General features: G+C 41.2%; 1 protein-coding gene across 1 annotated transcript in view; it reads right to left on the minus strand.

Moving 5' to 3' along the window:
* The window catches only part of SORBS1 (sorbin and SH3 domain containing 1), a 69869-nt gene extending 47989 nt beyond the window's left edge, over window positions 1-21880 (minus strand). The window contains exons 1-7 of the mRNA XM_054382222.1: window positions 21853-21880; window positions 20415-20480; window positions 18283-18378; window positions 15390-15509; window positions 13521-13636; window positions 6650-6797; window positions 1652-1681 (exon numbers count right to left, since the gene is read on the minus strand). Of these exons, the coding sequence (XP_054238197.1) occupies window positions 1652-1681; window positions 6650-6797; window positions 13521-13636; window positions 15390-15509; window positions 18283-18378; window positions 20415-20480; window positions 21853-21862 (586 nt within the window). The 5' untranslated portion in view covers window positions 21863-21880. The remainder of the gene's footprint in view (window positions 1-1651; window positions 1682-6649; window positions 6798-13520; window positions 13637-15389; window positions 15510-18282; window positions 18379-20414; window positions 20481-21852) is intronic.
* Between the last annotated feature and the right edge of the window lie 571 nt (window positions 21881-22451).

The raw sequence follows: 22451 nt of genomic DNA on the forward strand, positions 1-22451 counted from the left end.
ACTCTGGAGACACAAGTTATATTACGACAAGCCCTCTCTGTGCACCCTGACAGGTTAAGTCCTTCCTGGGCCCACTGTTCTCAATCAAGAAGGCAAGCTTTGCTGCTCACCTAGTTTTGCTGCTCATCTGGGACTGCAAATGCAGATACCTCCTGCACAGGCATCTGTACAGAGGGAGGAACTAGACGTCTTTCACCGCAGACTTCCTACAATACCCTACAACTCGAAGAGTAACAGCTGAACTTCACACTGACTTTAATGCAGCTTCAGTATTTTCAATAGAGTTTATGGAGGCATATAACAGCCTTTGAGCAACTTAAAACATCAGAGTCAAATATGGTGCCTAATTGTCCAATAACCAGTTTATACCAGTTGGCATACTCCATGGCACCTGAGCTACCCTTCTGTAAGAGCAGCAGCAATATATGGGGTTACACAGCAAGAGAGTTTTATTGCTACGACCAACAGGACATAAAAGCAGGGGGAGAGATGGTAGCCAGCAGCTTTGTGTGGTTGTTTTGGCACACAGAGAGCAGGTCAGACCCAGATGTGCCACAACATCTTTCACTCCTCCAGAATGAGGATCATTTGGGCTGCAACAAACCACTCTGTGGTTATGTCTGGTTCAGAAAACAAAGACATTCCTGGTAATGAAGGGAAACACTTTGTGAGAAGGAAAACCAACAGGAACCCTCTGTCCAGTCTTTTAAGTGTTGAACTCACAGCTGAGTGGCCTCTGATATGGGGAGGGAAGGAGGTGAGAGAAAACCAGTGTAAGCTGTTATGCAGCCTGTGACCTCACTGGCATGGCAGCAGAGAGGAGAGACAGGTTGGTGCTGCAGCTGAAGGAACCTGGTAAATCGATTTGAGGTCTGGTCAGCAGCTGCTTCCTGGGCAAATGATGTCCTCAGGGACATGCTCCACCACTCCAGGGCCCATACAGCAAAGCAAGAGCTTGTAGGACTTGGGCACGTTGATTCTCTTCTCTCCCACATCTACATTTACCTAACCATGGCCATAATGACAGAATAATAATATGGGTAAGTGTTGCAAAATGGACTGCTCCTATAATGCCCAATGTAGACTGAGCTACTTTTATCTGGGGTGTGGGGAGGGAAAGATAACCAGGAAAGTAATGTGCTCTTCTTTCAAGGGGAGACTCTCATACCCACTACCTGCTTGCACGCTACAGTTTTATCATCTATTTCTTAACATCTGGCACACATTTTTCTGCTCTAGGAGTCACACAAATACTACGACTTATTTCTCTTCCTCTCCCCTCACCACAAAGGAGATTAATGACTGTAGAGAAACTTGAGAATATGCTCCAAGGGTATAAACTTAAAGGCTCAAAAGGCAGCCCCAAAAGTCAACTTGAACAACTGAAGTGCATGTAAATCTTTCAACTTAGGAGGGACAGATGAGTAATTTAGGGTTTTGGTATATTAACATGTGACCACACAGGTAGCATTTGGAGAAAAGACTGAAATAAACACCAAGTGACCTGGACTAAGCCAGGATAAATATTTATACTAATTCTTTTGCAGTTCCTGGGAAATGTATTTGCTAAAGGTACCCACAAGCTAACAAAGCAGCAGCTTTGCTCCAGCAGAGGCAGCAGTTGGGTGCTAGCAGACCTTTCATGTCATACCTGCCAGGCTACTAAGCCTTTTTTGCTGTTCTGTGGTAATGGAAGAAACGAAACAAAAAGAAATACAGAACAAATGGGTGAGACAAACAGCAAATGCTCTGGTGCTGCATTTCTGACAGGCAAGAAATACACTGCAGACAGAATGGCAGCAGCTGTGGAGGAGGGTCTGTTTTCAAACGCCCTGCCAACGTGACAGCCCACAGTCCTTCTCCACACAGCAGTCTCATGGAATAATATAAACCTCATGATGTAATGGCCAATATATTTGCAAAGAACTTTTTTTTGTTTTTCTTAACATCAGACAATTTTTAAAAGTTGGACAAAAGACAATTTGAAAACCAGTAAAGACTTACAAACAACTTGACAGTTAACTTCATTACCATTAGCACAAAGTACATTTTGAAACGATAATGCTATAGCATTTCAAGTGATATAGGAAAGGATCAAATCATTGTTGATGTTGATCACACAAATCACAGATTCAGTGACCTGAGCACAGGTACATCTTGGTTAAGGCTTCGATTCCCATAATGGTCCTTCTGGTTTAGGACCTTTCGTTACTGAGTTCCCAGGCTAGAACATTTGTGGTATCTTCCAGCATGTTTGACCACCCTAAAGTTGCTTTCTAAAGGGGTGCCCAAATGACTTCTCAAAGTCACAGGTGGGAATAAACCAAGAATTCTTAGCTCTTTATTTTCTGCTCTTTTCACTCCCCAGCAATTAATCTTTTCATTTAACACATGAAAGCCATTTGAAAAAAATAAACTATTTTGCTGACATACAAAATACAAGCACTCTTGAAAGCTCATATTGTTAATACAAAAAATTTCAAAACTTGCATATATTAATCACGCTTTTTATATAGTCATAATAAACCACGCCATGCAATGCCTACCCAGGCATAGGACACTTGCCAAGCACATCTGCAGTACATTAACAATCCTCCAGGTACATGTTGTTTACTAGCATATTGGTACTTCACTACATGTTTGTACTAAGTGAATCCTCTCAGCAAGGGAGACTGATGTTTCTCCTCATTAAGTGAAGCTTCCTCACCACTACTTATGAGCTTCGTTCTTTAACCTCAGCACTTCTAATCTGCTAACCACCGATATCAAGTTGCTCATGAGCACTATGCACACGTGCTAGCTGCCAACATATGAAACAAACCCCTATACACAGTGCATAAAAGGAAAGGTTAGCAATCTGAACCTAAAGAGTAGGTGGGAACCACCTGCTGCAGGGTTCACTCTCCTCAGCAAGCCATCAGGAGTAGGCCACTGTCACAAAAATGAAAAAAAAAAAAAAAAGATGTGAGTGAGGGCAGTCTTAGCTTCAGCCTTCATATTCACCGAAGCTCAATCACTAAGATGCCCTCACAAAAACATGGTTTAAAGAGTCAGTGCTTGAGAGTTCCCTCCTATCTCTTCTTCCACAGGAGAGAGAATATCATGGATGAATAGACTTTTCATTTCTTAAAAAAATACTTTTTACATGAAGAAAGCCTTTCCTTTTCATTTATTTCTCTGAGTAGAAAAGAGAGCTGATGATGGATAGAAGCTAATTGAGCAGGAGGTGTCTGGTATTTCACACTCCTGTCTGACCACAGGCAGCCTGCAGCTCCACACATGCACCAGCTAACTGAGGTTTTCACCCTTGATAATGTGTTCTGGGACTGTAAGTAAAGGTCAAAATCTTTTAGGCTTCTCAGAGGAAGGACTGAGCAGAGGAATAACTGCTGGCAACAGTGAATGAATGATTACAGATGCCTTCAGAGCTCCCAGAGAGGGGGCACTGGAGGAGAGTAAGACTTGAAATCAATAACAAAAGGGGAATAAGAAACAAATACTTGAGCACATGTTCAGTACAAATTAATGTTCAGAAAATTAATCAAGACATCAACAGATATAAAAGGAAGAGGCTTTCACCTTGACACTAGAAATGAACAGGAGGATCTGAAATTCCTTTTTTATAATCATAACTCTTATTCAGTTAGCATTACTGAAATCCAGCAGAAAAAAATTCTGAGATTTATCGTAACAACTTACTGAATAAGATCAAGCAGACCAAATTTCTGCAATTCAAATGCCATTACCTGTTTCTAAGTCTCTGATAGCTCCAAATCAAAGGGTCTTTCATGCTTACAGAATAATGAACTAGCAGCTAAAGCATGAAATACGATAGTAGGTGATGTCTGCTAAAACAGTCCCTTCAGAGAATAAGGTATCTCCTTTAAAAGCAATTAATAATCCACTGAGGGGAAAGAAAGCCTCATTATCCATTTGGAAGACTAAATAAACTGCCAGAGATCTCAGACTGCCAGCATTAAAATGCCCTTGAATTTTCTAATTCAGAGGGTATTTTATAGCATGCAAGAGGAATTCATATTAAACCTCATCTTCATATGAGGGAATTGATTTCAGCACAAAATATAATTAACTATTCAGGGAAAGGTGTACCCATTTGTTATATGCCATTAGACCAAAGCATTTTTTAATAGATAAGGTCCATAAAGATGAAATAAAATAGGAATCCTGTCAGCCAGGACAGAAGATAACTAAGGTTTGAGAACCATTAAAAAACACTAAGTTAACAAAAAGAAATCTTAATGTTATGCTGGTATAAAGCCAAAATAGGAACAGAAGCATAAAGACTGCAAGAAACCCTCTACATAAAAAGATGAAAAGCTAAGAAAATGTACACCTATGAGTAGGCAACATATGCAGGGAAGTGAAAGGAAGTGATGCTAGAGGGAAAAGATTTAACAGAATGTCTCAGAGATTCAAAAGTATATTCTAAGGAACAAGAAAAATAAACAGAAACCTAACAACGATCTTGTTCTTCCACTAAACAGGCACAGTGGAACTGTTAGACATCAAAAAAGAAGACACATCTAATTACTATTTCAACTCAACGTTTTAAAAAAAAAAAAAAAAGCTTAAAAAGTCTGACAGCCTATCACCTGATAGAGAAATACTTTCCATTTCAACAATAAATAAGGACTATGCTGAATGATAACTGAAGTCAGATGCTTGAAAATTAGCACATTCATATGAACTGTACCAAAGAGTTTTAGAGCAGTTTTCTGTTCTAAAGAGAGCAGTTTGGAGAAAGCAGCTCATTGAATCATTAACGTTCATCCTCAGTTTGTCTTGGAATACAAACGCGATTCCAGGCGACAAGGAAGACAGCAAAGGTTGTGACAACCTTCGAAAAGCTTTAGTGTGATGGCTGGGACATCTGTCTGTCAAGCTGACAATGTCAGAAAAAAATGCTGTAATGACTTACATGGGATTTTACTGAGAAATATCATATGCAGTGTCAGTCAATATAGATTTATAACTAAGATGCCTTGTCAAATGAGTTCAATATGATTCTTGCAAATTACAAGTTTGACTAATAAAGACCAAAATTCACTCATTAGAATGAGATACTTCATGCACTGAAGTTGCTTATCAGGCCCCAATCTGTATCACAGTCAACAAAAATGTGATGAGAGAAGGCCTTTTTATCTATCAGGATAAAATATCATGAGCACTAATGGTCAAAGGAAAGACATATTCAGACAGGACAAATAGTTAACTGAAGGTAATTAGTAAACAGAACAATTTTACATCAGTTGTCTCAGAGCCAGTGTGAGTAGATCATCATATTGTACAGACTTTTCTCTCATGCTCCTAAAACTCTAAAGAGAAAACATCCTTGCGTGGTACACACTGAAATGCTCCAAGTTTAATGTGAAAACCATCCAAAAGTGTATCCCACCTCAAGAAAATCAACAAAAGGCTTGGAGATAAAAAAGGCTGCCTGAAATAATATTTTCTCCTCTTGGAGCAGCTGAGGAATCCAGACACCATCATTCAGAAGCACATAAGTAAAGATGCTTCAGATGCTGGTGAAAAGGAAGAGGTAACTCAATCACCACCCCTATAACGAGCTGGGCTGCAGTGAGGACACTCTCTTCAGGATCAAAGACTAAAGTCTGTTTTAAAAAGACACTGGAAAAAAAATGCATGAGGGGCTGCAAAGCAGCACATCAATGCACACCTGTAATTAGAATGACTACAATATGAGGAATGCAAGTCTTGCCCCTATTTTCTGATTTGATTTGATTTTTTTCTTTGCAAAAGGTGAGTTCTAGCATGGTTGATTACAATGTGCCTGTCCTAGAGTTTAAGTCCACTGGAAACCAAAGCAAATAGGACTGCATTTGTGTGGCTTTGTATAATCTAGTGATGTACAACAAACTGGAAAGACAGGGTAATGCCAGCCATCAGAAGAACTAAAAAGAAGCAGCAAAGTTTCCCTCTCATGCCAGATGTAAAGTGATGTCATTATCCATTCAGAGGGAGATGCTGTGAGGCAGAGAAAGGCTTAGCTTAGTAAACAAGATTGTTTTGTTCGTATGTAAACCCAGAGTTCAATGACTACTACAGCATGACTCTGAGTTGATTCAGTTATAGACAGAGGAACAAACTACCAAGTTTAAACTTATGGGCAAATGAATTTTTTACCATTGGGTACATTCTGCTGAGAATTCTGAGGTCAGATCTCTCACATAGTAACTGAAAATATGGCTACTTTCACACTGCAGTAGCTGAGAAGTAACATGTCCCCCCCTTGTCCAGTGAGGAAGCATCTCCCTCAAACTACCTTGATTCTTCTGACAGATTGATGTGAGCATATACCTTTTTCTACCATGCCTGCACATCTGATGGGAAATAAACTATTATACCACAATAAATTATTCATATGTCCTCTCCCCCTACTTCAGGTTCTACTTCACAGGTTTTCCTAATTAAAAGTAGGCATTATCCCATGCCTCTAACTTCTTACCTGCCTGTTGTATGCTCTAGTCACTAGAAATATCTGGAGGCAGCTTTGTTAGCTCTTAGTAGTCTAGACTTAATTGTCCATGGTGCACACATTCTCCAGTTCCTTGTAGTACAACAGGTGGCTCAGTTTGAGCCGCAAACATCAATATGCAAGTCTCCTTACCTCGATTGTGCTGCAAGAGGACAATAGTGGGATTGACGATTGTGGTAGAGGGATAGGCAGAGGAAGACTTGTTGATTGAAGTAAAGGAGGTTGGACAGTCAGTGCCAGTGCCAGGCTGGGGCACTTCATTTAGCACAGGACCTGGGTCCTGTAAGGAGAGCAACACATCATTAGCAGCATGCAAAAGGCTGCTACACTGGAAAAATCTGGAAAAAAAACCAAAACATTTCAAGCTGAATGAGAAGCATAGTCACAGCTAATTATAGTTAAAATGGCATAAGCATGAGTGTTACCCTACTCCATGGGGGTATTCTGCTCATTGTTAATGCAATTAGTTTGCTAAGGCAGTACTATAATTATTTGGTGTTGGGTTTCACAACTCCAACCCCAAAAGGAGGCACTAATTTAACCTGGCAGCCTCTTTGGAGCAGAGGGTGCCAGAAAGGAGGACATCTTGTTGGGGTGGGTATGAAACAGACATCTTTCCCCTGATAAGTATACAGACAAACATTTGTTTTGAAAGTATTCCTTTCATAGCAAGAAGTCAGACGTGCAAAACTCATGCAGTTCTGGAGAGAAACATTATTACTGCCACTGGTTTGGGTAAGGAAGGTCAGAGAAATAAGATTAGCACCATCACTCAGGAGATGTGACATCTCGTTAAAATGAAAATAAAACCCCAAAAACTGATAGAGTAAAAATTAGAACTCCAGCAAGGAAGATACTTAACATGGCTTTGCCGCTGCAGCACAGATAGCAAGCTGTTCTTGCCCTCCTAAAGCATCCAGCTTCATTATTTGCTTATTTCAAACCCACCTCTGGTTTCACCACAGCTTTGGTTGTTCTGTAGAAACACAGGCTGTGTCAGCAGGGAGACATTAAAACCTAGTTCATCTTTGAAAAATCTCAGTGCAGGGATACCAGGCTTTTGCTGGTAGTAAGAGGAAAAGATAAAGAAGGAAGGATGACTAGGACCTTGTGTGCCAGTTTAGGCTATTTTTCAAGCATCTTAAGGAATTTGGACACACCATGACTGTTAACGGAGAACGAGCATTCAAACAAAGACAGTATGGAACAGCATACCAGATTTCTGCACTCTACTGCCAGATTGAAATGCTGCAGGCCACTAATCTGTAAAATGGAGCTGAGCATTCAGAGGGATTTTCATCGCTATTAAGAATATGCACAGAATATTGCTTCAGAAGAATCCCTACTCCTGGCTTTTCTGGCCAAGTGCAACTCACATGTCCTTCATATCTATCAGCACCAGAGGAAAGAATTTACAGCATCAGACAGGGGTCTGAACAGGGGCCAGAGTGAGGCCTGGCACCACAGCTAAGAGAGAAATGATAGTGAGAATTTGCCATAATCAGAACAACCATCTGCTGTCTCTTCAGCCTAGAGACAAAACAGGGAAGAACAATCCTGTTCTGCTGGATGAAGGTGATCTTGCTCCAAACAGCATCTGATCAGGCCATATTTCATAAGAACAGAAGAGAATAAATGGTCTTCAGAAATAGATGTCCCTAAGATAGAAACCCAACCCCATTTTGCTGGCTGTGTTATACTGCAAACAACACCATTTGGGAAAAGGAGTGGGAATCAGGGAGAACTAACTATGAGGGAGGTAGATTTAAGATTCACTTTGATAACTACAATATAAAGAACCCCTCGAAGAAAAATGGCAGATCAGGATATGCTCAGCAACCTCAGCTAAATCACCAAAGTGGGTGAACAAAGACCATTTAAACAACTAGGAAACAGCTCTATGACTGCATGCCTGAAGTACGCATGTTCAAAAATGTTTCAAAACTCCCATCTCATGAAAATCAGGTACAACACTATTTGTACTACTGTATGATTTGGATGCTGGCTGAACCTTTCTGAAGTCTGCAGGCAGACTCCAATTAAAAACAACAACAACGAAAAAAACCCCACCACGAAAAGGCTAATACTGAGAACATGCCTGTTTGCTAGATCCCTATGGAGTCAGAGGCTCCATGTAGAACAGAAGGCATCGTCATGAGAGGAGGAGGTTTCTGATGAACTCTTACTTGTCCTTACAAGCAACCATATATACAGAAATTGGTTTTTTAAAGACTTCCAGCACAAGGACAGTCAGGTACTTTTTGCTTCCGCAGTAACTTCAACTGAGAGTTACTTTTCCCTCTAGTCCCTGAGGACTTTCTAAAAAAAGTGATGAGCTTACAAAGAAATAAAACCTAATCAAAGAAGACCACAGTAAATTCCCTTTTAAAACTATTGTGGATTGAATTCTTCAAAATTTTCAAAAACAACAAATTCCAATCTGAAGAGACACTCTCTCCCTAATTATTCCATAGCATCTACATGCTTAGAAAGACTCTCAGATCAGTAACTGATATTATTGCTTGTAGGTCACGGGATACGGGCAGCAATCTTACACTAATTTCAGCAGGGATTTGTGTAGAGACCATAGGAACTTGTGGCTCCAGGTGGAACAGAAAGCCAGCCCTAACCTTTAACTGGTCTGCTGTTGCTGCTTTAAATGCTATTCAAACACAATTAAGGATGCTATTAAAAGAGCCTGAAGAGATCAGTTAGTTGCAGTTATTTTGTTTATACAGAATTAATTCTGAGCAAATTCTGTGAAGACTCCTGAGGTGTGCATCTCCCAGCAGAACAAGCAAAAAGGGAGAGAGTCAAATTTTATTGCAAGAAGTCAATAGAAAGTTCAAAGCTGCACAAGGCAGGCAACAGGCATGCACTAACACAGGGCATAAACAAGGTTTCAGCTGTCATGCTGTTGGCAGGGAGTGAGTCATCACTCCTCTCTCAAGTTTAGTATTGCAAGGAGAAAGTAATTTTAATCTGGGAATACAGATTTCAGTAAAGGGCAAGGAGGGTACTTGGCAAGCTTACTGTGTGTGAGATGACTCCAGTGATTTCAGGCTTCAAGCCTCTGTGCAAAGCCCCTGTGACTGGAGGAGCAAGTGAAGGTGGTGACGAGAAGAATGGCAGTTTCGGGTAAACAGAGGGTAATGTGTCAGATGCGGAGGGTGCTTGGCTATGGTGGAAACCTCTTTGGAGATGTGGGGGAATGAAATCATCTAGAGTTGGAAAAGTCAAGGGTGACCGAGGAGAAACAGTCTCAGGGAATACGGAGCCTTGCCCAAAAGGAACCAGAGGTGGTGGTGGAGTGCTGGAGCTGCCTTCGTGCTGTCTGTCTGGATTAACCTGGAGGAGGGGGACTACTATAACCCCAGGCTGAGCTGTGGTAGTGGCAGAGGCATCCTGTAGGAAACAAGGTGTTGTTATGCAATGGGGGAGATTGGTACTTTAGTCTAATGCAGCCATATAGTGTCATGCAAGGATGCACCCAAATTGATACGTAGCCCCAACGGGTTTTCTTTCCTTAAGGGAGACACACTTCTTCAGTCTTGCAGCCCTGGCCTCTACGAACATCTACAGTTTTTCATGAACACCTTCCTTTTTCCCTCACCACTCCTCCAGTTCTGTGCAGTGAGGCTAAATCAAACCACAGAACAGCTCCACATTCACTATCACTTAAGAAGCACCAACTATCACGTTACAGTTTGCTTCTTTTTCACCTCCCTAAAATAAGAAGATCCTCACCAGCTCAACCCAAGCCCCTATATACACCACACATACACAAACACACAGATAATGTTGGGAGGGTGCACATGGGGTGTTAAGTATTATTGAATAGAAGACTACAAGATTCAGATGGCACAGAGTGCTCAGAAATTAGGTAGGAGGGAATAAAGCATTAAGAAAACATTGTAATGCATTAAGGAACCGTTCACACGGCTGAAAGAAAACAAGGTTATGGAGAAAACCTGTACCATGCTGCGTCCCATTGCCTTGTACGGTGGCTGTCGCTGCTGAGTAAGGCAAGGCTCTTTTTTCATCCTGTCCTCTGCGGCAGCTGTGCTCTGGGGCTCTAGCACTCTGTCCCTCACAGCCTGCGGAGGTGATGACTGAGTCCAGGAGGGTTGGCTCGCACCATAACTAACTGCGTCTTTACTGAGGACAATGTAAAAGTACGGCCTGGGAGGAATAGGAGGAGGAGCAGGAAGAGACTTTCCAGTATCTGTTACAGAGGAAACAACGTTGGTGGCTGGTGCCTGAGTGAGCTCAGCACCCAAACTGGTACTGGCTGGTGGATCGTGTGTGGTGCCAGTGGAATTTTCAGATGCAGCTGAGCAAGTGTTGTTAGATAAACAAGCTACATATAGTTTGGTGACCTTTTTATCCGCCTTCGTCTCATGACTGGAATTCATTCCAGTCTTACTACTGGGATCTGCCCTGTCAGGGATGCATTGTATGGATGATGTATCCAACGAAGAACGACTTTCAAAGAGTGGCTGCCCAGCATGCACCTCATCTTTGGGGCCTGAAGAGAGAGAATGCCCTGCTGACAAGCCTTGCTTCCCACTGGGGATGGCCCCAAAAGGGGTAGGTGATGAGAAATAACACCGTGCACTGGCATTTGGTGATGCACTCTGAGTATAAGGCTTGGGTGCATTCAGGTACACACAGTCCATGATGGGTACTGGCAACAGGTTGGTCACTTTAGTGTCAGTGCGAGGACGCCATGCAAAGCTTTCCTCTTTGGGAAGAGGAGGACGGGGAGGAGCAAGAGCCTGCCCACACAGAGTCAAGAAGGAAGAGAAGGAGAGAGGAAGCAGTATGAAATGAAAGGGAAAAGTAAGGGGGGAAAAAAAAAGAATTTAGAGAATGAATTTGGTCATTAGACTTGTGTTAAGTAGGTTTTAATACAGCAAAACCGAAAAGCAAATACAGTATCTGGAAGGTCAGTGCAGAATTCACTCACACACATCATCTCACACGTTCTCTCTTTCTCAGCACTGCTCAGAGCAGCACACAAACTTTACCCAGTTCTCAAGTCCCTGCCTCACACATTTCTTTCTCTGGACTAAATAAATCTCAGTGCTGTATCATTTCAAGGGGCTGCACAGCAACAGCCACCATGCCCCTGGGAAAGCCTGAGTCAAGATTTAACATCCTAGCTAACAAGTGCTAATGAAAGCAGACATCATGTGAATACTATAGCCTGCCACAGCTGGCTAAGTAAGAAGTCACTATTTCTTCCTCCTAAAAGCTAGCTCTTGAATTCTCTTTAGGATTTTTCAGTCTTCAGAATTCTTTCGGAACACCAGAACAATTGAAGTCTGTTGAGAAACCAAGTTCATAAGAATTTGCCTCCACAGTATCAAGATCATCAACAGAGAAATCCTGCTTTTAGTAAATAACAGAAAAAGCTTTGTTGTCTTTTGTACTTTGCAACACATAGGTTCCTAATTCTACAACAGTGGGGTTTTTTTTCTTTTTCTGCAAGCTGAATTTATGAAGCAAAATAACTTAGCAATAGAAAGGTTTCATTTTATTTATTGCTTTGTTGCCAGTAGCTGAAAATTATAAACTACTGAAAGGAAGAGGATTAAAGCACCAACATAGTGAACAGTAGACTCCTGCATTCTTGCAAATTAACCTTCTGGAGACTACATAAGTAGGTTTTACACACATCCTGCGGTCATATCCTTATGGGCAAAGGCTGGCCAAACTACTGCTAAAATGGCCAAAACTGCAGAGTGGAGCTATCTTAACAGCTTGCAACATTCAAATCTGTAAAAAATACCTCCTTTAAAATTCATCCACATATGAGCCATGGTTCTGGCCAGCACCTATTCTTGTTACTTGACTAAAGAGCTATTTAATAAAATTACAGCTGCTGTATCAAAATCTACTATCCTCATGCTGCGCCTCCTAACCATCTGGCTTCCCTGATGTGTAAGGGAGTGAAGAAGTGGGTTGGTAAGACCTACTTCTAAAGGAGTTCTGCTTCTGGAACAGGCTCATTCATTTTGATTCCTTAAGGAATCAAAAGTTTCAGTCTGGAGACTTCAAAGTGCCACAGTATTTCCCTAGATTAGGTGAAGCGTCACTTTACTACTACATAGTATTATCTGGAAATACTAATGCACCATCTGCAATTGCTGTTTTCCATTTCGTTCCATTTCATTTTAGACTTCTTGAGTACTTCTTCAGTACTTCTATAAGAAGCACTGTGTGCATCAGTGTTCTCCCTGTTCATCAAGATCACTAAGGGACTGCAGGACAGCTGTTAAGTATCAGGCAGCAAATGGCTCTCTCCTTCAGGGCGCCACTCCTTCCCATGCCTTCATCTGAGTTGTGCCTTCTTCCACTTCAACTGACAATTTCAGGAACTGTGTCTGTTCCGTGGAACCGCTATACGTCCCTGATGATGGGAGCAGTCACCCTGATATGAGACAGGGCTTTAAAAGGATTCTGTTTCACACAAGAAAACAGTTTCCTTATCAACTTTCAGACTGCTTCTATGCAGACCAACCACCCAAAATAAAAACGTTGATGTTACACTTCTCAACAGACTGACCTCAACAATTTACCTGCAGGTACAAATAACCTTTCCCTTCTTGGCTTGTATCAGTTACAGTGTTAAGACTGAAAGGCATTGCACCAATATCTTGTTTTTACTGTAGGGTACAACTCTGCTTTAAGCCTGCAGCAACCTCTAGGAAATAGACCAACATAAAAATCAGCAATAGATGACTATTTCACCTTTTTTCCTGAAAACAAATAGCATTGTCTTCCTCATTCAGTCAGCAAGGAAACACTTCAGTGTACCTGAACACATGAGCTCCATAACACTCTGCTGACATCAGGGATACCCCCATTTCAAAGGCAGAAAAAGCTGAGCACAGCAACTTACCCATGTCTGCAGCAAAATTTGGAGTTCAACCCAGGACCATGAATCCAGTGCTTGAACTCAGAAGATCACTCTCAAGGTCACAGAAGAAAAGCTTACCTGTGGCTTGCTGTCTGAGGAAAGATTTGGACGCACACTCCTGTAACCCTTGGCAGCCAGAGAAGATGGTTGAGCATCCCCATTGGCATCAGTGTTAGCTGATGACCTCCAATCATCTACAAGGGGGAGGAAAACTCAGATCATAGAGGATTCCCTCCAAATAAAGGATGAACAAAAGAAGGGGACTCTTTTCTTCCGTTCCCTTTTTTTTTCTCTCTCCCCAAGCAACAAGAAATACTTCCACAAAAGCAACAGAAACAACAACATAAGCAGCCAATGTCTGTACCTGTTTCTGGGTTTTCTGGCTCCAGACCTAAATGTTTCACAGAAAGGAGTGATGCAAGAGGTGAGGGTAGAGGATAGCATAGAGGAAAAAAGAAGCAGAGGGGGGGAAATAAACCATTACATTTACAGAAAACACATACCAATTGAAGTTAGGAGCTGAGTTACTTCATTTCACACATAAAATGCTTTCTGACAGGGCTGCCTAATTACCATAGAGACCAGCCCTAAACATGACGCCCTCCTTGTTTCTGACCTTTGTAAACACAAGGCAATTCATTCAGAGCAATGAAGAAACAATTGTTCATTGACATTCTTATTTCAGAAACAAAAAGGCAGCCCAGATAGCTACTTTCTAAAGCTGCAGCTTTAGACATCCAGACACTATAAATTACTGGAAATGCAGGGACTGTGTATCGTTCAGGCATGATACGGGCTATGAAGACATATCGATCCTTAACAACATCACTGTGTATGGTTAACTGAGATAAAGGACTGCCAACAAATAGATCAGATTTTGCAGCCTAAGTGCATGTGCATGAAGGGAGTTATAAAATATGATGTCACTTTGCAACCTAGTCCCTGCAGCTACTTTCAATGTTTTCATCAGCTATTTACCCACCTCCCACTGGACTCCTGCCCACCCCTTTACCAATTTTGCTGTTTAAGTTATATGCAAAAACCTCTTCCAGCTCCAGAGTACATTTCATAAAGCAATAGAGAAAGTAAGCAAAGTAAGTATTAACGAGCTGATTTCCATAGTAATGGGCTCACTGCCATTCAAGCTGCTGGAAATTTATGAAGTCATCAACAGAGAGAGGCAGTGGTGGGGGGTAGGAGTGAAGAAATAGAATGGCAAGCATGAAAAGAGGGTAGGTCATGGGTAAAGCAGAATGGGAGGAGAAAATAGAAAGCAGTACACTGTAGATGGAATTAATGCAATTGCCCTTCCTCCAACAATACAGTCAAAAACAATGTATGCTTTGCTTTCAAGAGCAAGCTTGATGCCCTCCTCCCTTAACGGCATCTAGCCTTTTGGAGTTCATCCCCTCTGCCAGACCCATGACACTGGCCAGGTTTGTTATGCTTTGCCTGTCTCCTACAATTAAGTAATTACACGTCTGCTGTTGAAAGATGGCAGAGCTCTGTGGCGACACTGCCTGTCTGGGACGCTACCCCTGCTCCCTTGGCAACCCAAGTGAATGCTATGGTGGCAGTAGCACCGCTCGGCCTCCTTCTGTTCCGCCTCACGCCTGGAACAGAAGGTGGGACATGGACCTGCCAGGGAGGGAAAAAAAAAAAGAGGGAAAAGATAAAAAAAAAGGTGATGATGTTTTGGTGCTTCTGACAGCAAAAGAGAGCTGTAAACAAACTTAAGCCAATGAGTGAGAGGTCATGGAACCTGCACTAGGACAGAAGAGGAGTCAGTTTCCTTCCACTTGTCTCAGTCTTGCAAGAGGTTTCCAACTATGCTACGGCATTTGGGGCTTTAAATATTAGCTAAAAAATGTCACCTCAGGACCCTGTACTGACCTCCTTTGAAGTTATTGTGAGCAACATATTCCAGTTAATCTTCTACCCACTTACTTTCAGGTCGCTCAACATCCTGAGGACATGGCAAATTGACATTCTGATTCTGTTCATAGGCTGGAGATGCCCGGAGGGTCACAGCTCCTTTTCCGCTGCAGACTTTCGTAGGATCCGTCGCTACAGAAAATGCACATGCACGGAGGAGACACATTGAAACACATGATACAAAGCTATTAGGAGCCATCAGAGCTCTATGTTATAATTTTATCATGGCTGCCTCCAGGTGAATCAGTATAATAATGTTTATGCTGATGAAGATTAGCTCTGAATTTAAAGCATTGAGAAATCAAAGCAGTTTCATATCCATGTAACCAATGAATGTAGAAGTAAGTTTTGAGTCAGAGTAACAGAAAGGAGGGGGTAAAGGATGAGTCTTTGAACCAAATTTCACAAGTTCACTTGCTTTATTTGGCCTGTTTTGCATGGAGACATTGTACTAGCAAGAACATTCTACTATTACACCCATGGCTTTTTGATAGGGATGTCCCAGTTGTATAAAGCGATATAATTTGTGTGCTGAAGTCTTCAGAATGCCTCTGTGCACTGAAAATTTAAAAAAAAAAAATCTTATGACCACTGGAGGATAAAATCTTGTAACTATCCTGAATATGACCTTAAGGTGGGGTACTGCAGTCACCTCCTTGCCATCTCCCCCCAGTTCATGGTAGTGTTTCACCTTCTGAGAGGAAGTTGAATTCCAAACCCCAGGACATTTAACATATATCTGTTCAGACCACCATGTGAGCCAGACACCAGATCATACCAGTGTCCTTGCTGAGGCACAGCTCAGAACAGCTTCTCTGCAGGCTTACCTTTGTCCATTCAGATTTGACTTTCTTTTTCTCCTGATATCTAAGTAATAACAAACCAGTACTTCAAGGCTGTCTTGCTCCCCTTAAAATCCTTCCAGAGAGTTGCTTCTTATAAATTACACATAGACAATAAGCCTGAACAGTCTCTCACTTATCTAAGCTACTTCCACAGGAAGACACATCACCTCCCTTTCTTGTGCGCTATTGCTGACCCTGCAGCTGGCATTTCGACCTACTGAGATGCTAGTCCTACCAAGACACTGCACAGAGAGCACAAAGAGGTACTGAGCATGTGCTCTGTTACACAAATGACAACATAATCTTTATTTTTATGGAATGAGAATCATGATATCTCTTCACAGGGAGGGATGCAGCTCCTCTCTAGGAACTGTTCCTATAACAAAAGTTGTGCCTTCAGGCTGGACAGAGGGGGCAAAGGGTGATATTTATTGCCCAGACAACAGTCTATGTTTGTGCAGATCAATTCTCCCTTCCTTATTTCAGTAAGATGATGTCTGATTAAATCCACATCAGTACAGTGCCTATGTACAAACAACACTTCAGTTAAGGCTGCAAAATACACAAACCACATCCAACGTGGCCACAGTATCCGGAAACATCAACAGAGCCAGAAGAACAAAAGTAAGGGGAAGGACTCAATGAATGTCAGATGCCCAGCTCACATCAAAATCCCTCTACAGTCCAAGCTTTAAGGATTTCACAAAAAAAACATAGCTTCAGATCCACATTTAGGACTGGAGAAAGGATGGAAAAAGTAAGGAACCAGGGGGTACTTTTCTACAGCTCAGTGTTTAATTGATTTAGGCAGCACTGAGACAGCCTATCTGAGGGGAAAGACAATCCACACAGACATACCAAATGCTGCTTAATCCTTAATCCATACTACATTTGCACTATCACCCACAAATGATCATGCCTATGGTCACCTACACGCCTGGTGAAACAGAAACTGACTTCTCTGATTTTTCGTGATCCAGATAGAGCTAGGATTTTTGGCCAGGAGTACAGCTCTGGCTATTGTGCCAATCCACAAGCCACAACAGGCAGCTCAAGGACTCTATGGACTCACTTTCAAACCAGAGGACAAAGGTTTAAGATCTCAGATTTTGGTTTCAACAGTCCTGTGACTTTGAGACATAGACAGCCTGTTGGGAGTCATCAGGCCTGATTTAGATATCCACCAAAGCGCAGGTTAGCTCTTCTCCTATGCCTAGATTCCCTTCACAAGCAATGGAGAGAAAAGGAAACACTTAAAAGTTCAAAATGCCATAAATGTCTCCATCATACCAGAGGAGAACCAAATCTGAGAATCAAAAATGTTTAAAAGGTTTGAAGATAAAATATTCATCAGGCTATTTCAATGTGGGAAGGAAAGAAAGAAATACCTGAGATGTTGAATTCCCTCACATCTAGTAAATGGCAATAAATATGACATTAGCACTGTACTAGTCCAAAAGAACACCAACAGAAGAGACAAGCACTATCAGCTGGACTAATCTGACTGTTCAGATATAGCAAAGTTAAAAAAAAAATCTTGTATTTTTAGTGGGAGAACATGTGCTTAGGGAAGGGGGTGATAGACAGCCTAACATTTTTATAATGGTTCTATAAAGTCAGTGAATGTACAAAAAAACAAAACCATACCACCAACATTGAACTATGCTTGAACCTGCAAAATACCATCTCTAACATCCATTTACTTCATAAAGACTAAAGATATAGAGGAAGCATTCTTTGCTTCATCAGGCATTTGGTTCAAAATGAGGCTGTAATAACAATATTATTCATTATCAAGCGTTAGTAGAAGAGCTTACAATGATCCCAGATTCAAGTAGACACAATTACGTCTGCAGAGGAGCAGCATAATTGAGAACAGTGTATTGTGCCATCAAGAGCTAACTTTATTACCTACTGATGAAATCTACAGCTCTGGAAACAGTGAGAAGAGGATGAAGCTGAGAACTAGCCAAGGTGCGTGGGTGAAGCAGAGAGAGAGAGGGAGAGAAAAGAGAGTGATGGCCAACTAACGCATGGTGGGGGACGAAGGAAGAAGATACCTGTAGGCAGCACTAGGTGAGGAGAACTTTTCACTTTCTTCACAGGGATTATTTTAACGGCAGAAATAGAGCGTGTACATAAAGGGACGTCAACAGCTGCAAACACAAAAGTGTAAACGGCACATCCAAAAAGGGAAGAACAGAGTCTGGGAAGCATGCCACAACATTTTCTAATGTACTTGGAGACACAATAGCAGGAAGTTTCAAATACAAAAGCAGTCCAGAGAGCAGTGATGCAACCGTTAAAAATATCCCTTCACTCGCCCCAGTTCAGGATGCGTCTGTTTTATGCAGCACACAGAACCACTTACTGAACTGACTAATTGCTGACTGCCACTATGCTACAGGCACAAAGAATCTGGAAGCATTAGTTTTTAGATGCCATAAAAAAAAATTAGTGTAAATATTTAGCTGAGATGCATGACATGCAAAAATAAAAATGTTAAAGTTAACATTAATATGACCCAGTTAAAGCAAAAGAAAATGAAAAAATGAGGATTGAAAGGTTGATAAAGAAACATTAAACTAGCCATGTTACATGAATTCTGGATCTCATGGCACGCAATTTACAAGTCCAGCAACAGAAGGAAGTGAAATGTGAAATAATCTTGAAAATAGTTCCACGCCAAAGGGTAGCATCAAAACACCCACTTCTCTCCATTTAAACAGCAGTTTGAAGAGATTTCTGCTGGACTTCCCAGCTAGCACACTAATGCAGTAATATCGAGGAAACCCATACATAGCACTGGGCAAAATTCTAGCAACTGTTACAAAACTGTCCAAAACAGGTAGTAATTTCTCTCTTCAACTCTGCACTAATGTGAGGTGGTGGTGGTAAATAAAGGCAAAGAAAAAACTGCACAGAAGTGAATCTCAGTGGGATTCACCAAGATGAACATCTTTTAAATTATGGCTCCAACCTGAATAACTTGAGTTGTGCTCTTTATTTCTGCAGAGACATGATTTTCTCCTTTAAAACCTAAGTTTTCTGCCTTTATTAACAGGAAAAGTCTATACGCCTCCTCACATCACATGCCATCTCTCAGGCCTGCAAAATCAGGAGAAAGAGGAACCATGTTTTTATTACTTTACACACCAATACTGAAGACTGGGCTGGCCTGAGGGAGTCATTGCCTTCAGGGTGGTGAGTACACCCCCTCTTGTGGCAGATTTTTCTGGTCCCTGGCAAAACTGGAAACTATAGACTCCAACCTAAAAAACGGTTCTCAAGCAAAATGAATGAGGAAGAGCTTGACAGAGGTTTTCAAACCACATTAAACCATTAGTTTTTTATTTTATGAGATTGTTTTACTTCTTTTTTTTTTTAATAAAAGAGGAACCCAACTCAAACCCTGTTCCCCCTAAGACTGGAAACCCTGGAATACAATAGATTCCGAATAACTTGTGATTTAGGAAACTACTCTAATTCTGTTCTGCTCTGTAACTGACTGAATTTATCTATGCACAATGCAGCCAGAATACTAACCACTATAAAAAGCCATCAAAGAAAAGAAAGGAAATGAAACCAGCAAAAGACCAACCCATACAACTACATAGCTTCACCCTGCCAAAACACACACCATCAATATACAAAACTGAATGCTATAAAGCATATTGCAAACCTGCTGGTGTTAACATGAAGACTGGTTTGTTTAGGCAAGTTTGGGTTTTAAATCACTGTTGCTAATGACAATTTTTTTAAAACTTAATATTCTTTATTTTAATTACTTATATGGTTAGTTCCTGCCTTTAATCCTTGTCTCAAATGTTCACCTTCCACTGAAGTTAACAGAATTCACACATGGGCATTCACAAAGCCATGCTGACTAAACACAATAACATATTGATTCACAGGTGCTCACAAGTACCACAAGTAGTGCACAGCTTTCCTCAAAGCAGCACTAAAAATATACAGAGGGGCAAATCCAGCCTGCCACCTTTAAGAGACAAAGAACACTTGTTGAGCTAAGAAATGCTGCTGCTGGCATGATGCAGTACAAGGCTTTTCTTGTATCAGTGGCCAAACTAAATTTGGAAACCCCTGCTGTAATGAGCGTCCAGGGAAATCAACCACATCACACAGCTGACATGCAGGGGGAGCTGCAGAGACGACTCTGAAGTTCTTAACCCACCTTTTTCTTGTCCATTGCCGCTCAGTCCATTTACAACAGTTTTTGCAACATCTATTTCTTCTTGTTCTGTAAGAAAAATGAAGAAGCAGATTACTTCAGAGTTAAAATCACTTCAACTGAACGTAGCCTCCATTGGATTAATGAACAAGGAAGCATTCATACTATCTCAGGAGATGTTGGGAGACAAATCTCCCCAGATGACAATCCTGTTTTCTCTTTCCTTTTCCTACCTCTTTTAAACAGAGTCTGCCTCCGTATGTGCATATGGCATAAAGCTTAGCGATGAGATTTTTCAAGAGAGATTTTTTTCAAGTCCACAACATCCTCAGCTGACATGAGTAAAACTCTCTTTTATTAATTCAGAGAGACATAGAAGATAGTGCTAGAAAGGACCCCTGAGGATCACCTAAAGCCATATTCCTGGCTCAAACCAGAAACAATTCTACCTTAGTCATTGCCTACAAATATTTGCTCAATGAGTTCTTACAAAGTTCTGAAATCACCCTAAAGCAACTTGTTTGCATGCTTCACGACCTGGAAGCTTACCGATGCTTAAGCCAAACCTCCAGCGCTCATGTTTTTCAGACTCTGATTAGTCTCCCAGCTTTCCTCTGGACTCTCTCCAAATAGTTTTTCTCAAAATGTGGTGCTAAAAACTGGACACGATACTTCAGCTGAGACATGATAAGGTGCTAAAATCAAGTGGGAATGTTACTCTGCAGGTCCCACATATGGCACTTCAGTATGGTGTCTGCTTTGTTTTTCACTCTTATTTAGCCTGTTACCCAAACAAGTCCAGAAGCTTTCCTCTTCTCAACCAGCCTCCATTTCCTGGTCTCTCAGTTTTGGTTTGCATAACTGATTTTTCCTATCCAGATGTCAAACTTTGCATTTGAAGTGAGGGTGACAGAGCGCTGGAACAGGCTGCCCAGGAGGGTTGTGGAGACTTTCAAAACCCACCTGGATGCGTTCCTGTGTGGACTACCCTAAGTGATCCTGCTTTGGCAGGGGGGTTGAACCCTATGATCTCTTGAGGTCCCTCCCAGCCTCTGATATACTGTGATACTGTGATTTATCCCTACTAAAACATACCAAATTATTTCAGATTTTTTTTAATGTAATCAATAATTATGAATTCTTGTATTTCAAAGTGAAAGAAGCTAAAATGACCTGCTCCAAGCTCAAGAAGTTTCTAGTAATTATTTTGAGCACTATTGGCTAAACTGAAACAACAAATGCAAGGCCAGGACTCTTTTTATGATGAAGCAATTTCACTGTTGCCTTAATAGTTAAGATTCCCTAGGCACTTTCAAGGGCTTTGTCTCTTTTCTGGGGGGCTGAAGAATAAAAAGAAAACATAATTGCACCAGAAACAGGAATATTTCTAGTAATAAGTACGAATGCCAATGATGGCAAGTGGAAAACAACATAGACTCACCAGAGTTCATTGTGGCAGAGGAACTTGCCCTTTTCACGTCTGGATTTTGTTTATGTCTGTTTAAAGGGAAAGACAGAATGGTTATGTTCTGTTTCATGCCTGCCCAGATAGCACTGGACAAGATGCTGAACATTCATCATGAAAGTCACAGTAACAGTCACAATTTCTTTAAAGAATCTACTTTCAATACCCAAAAGGATGTATATCTCCCACTGGTTATATTTTTTGCTGATAATATATCCACCCAATATAAGTATTACTTTCAGACTTTAATACTAATCCTCAGCATTAAATTGTAAGATACTGATTAAAGCCTAAGAGCCTATATATGGCAAAGTGCAAATCTGGCTAGCTTCCAATATATAAAATATGCACCACCTTTAAGAAAAATTCCCCCAAATCTCAGTGAGACTAAAAGCTTTAAGCTGAAAATCTCAGTTTAGACCACTGCCGTATTTCGAGGCAATCTCTTGCTCAAAGTCAGTCTCTCCTTTGAAGAATGTGACAATACAGAAGAGATACACTTGTTGAAACGCCTATTAATTTTCATTTCCAGTCCTGCAGTGCTGCTGATATTTTCAGGAGCAGACTCAGGATTT

Source organism: Indicator indicator, chromosome 7 (assembly GCF_027791375.1).
Source record: "Indicator indicator isolate 239-I01 chromosome 7, UM_Iind_1.1, whole genome shotgun sequence".
NCBI lineage: Eukaryota > Metazoa > Chordata > Aves > Piciformes > Indicatoridae > Indicator > Indicator indicator.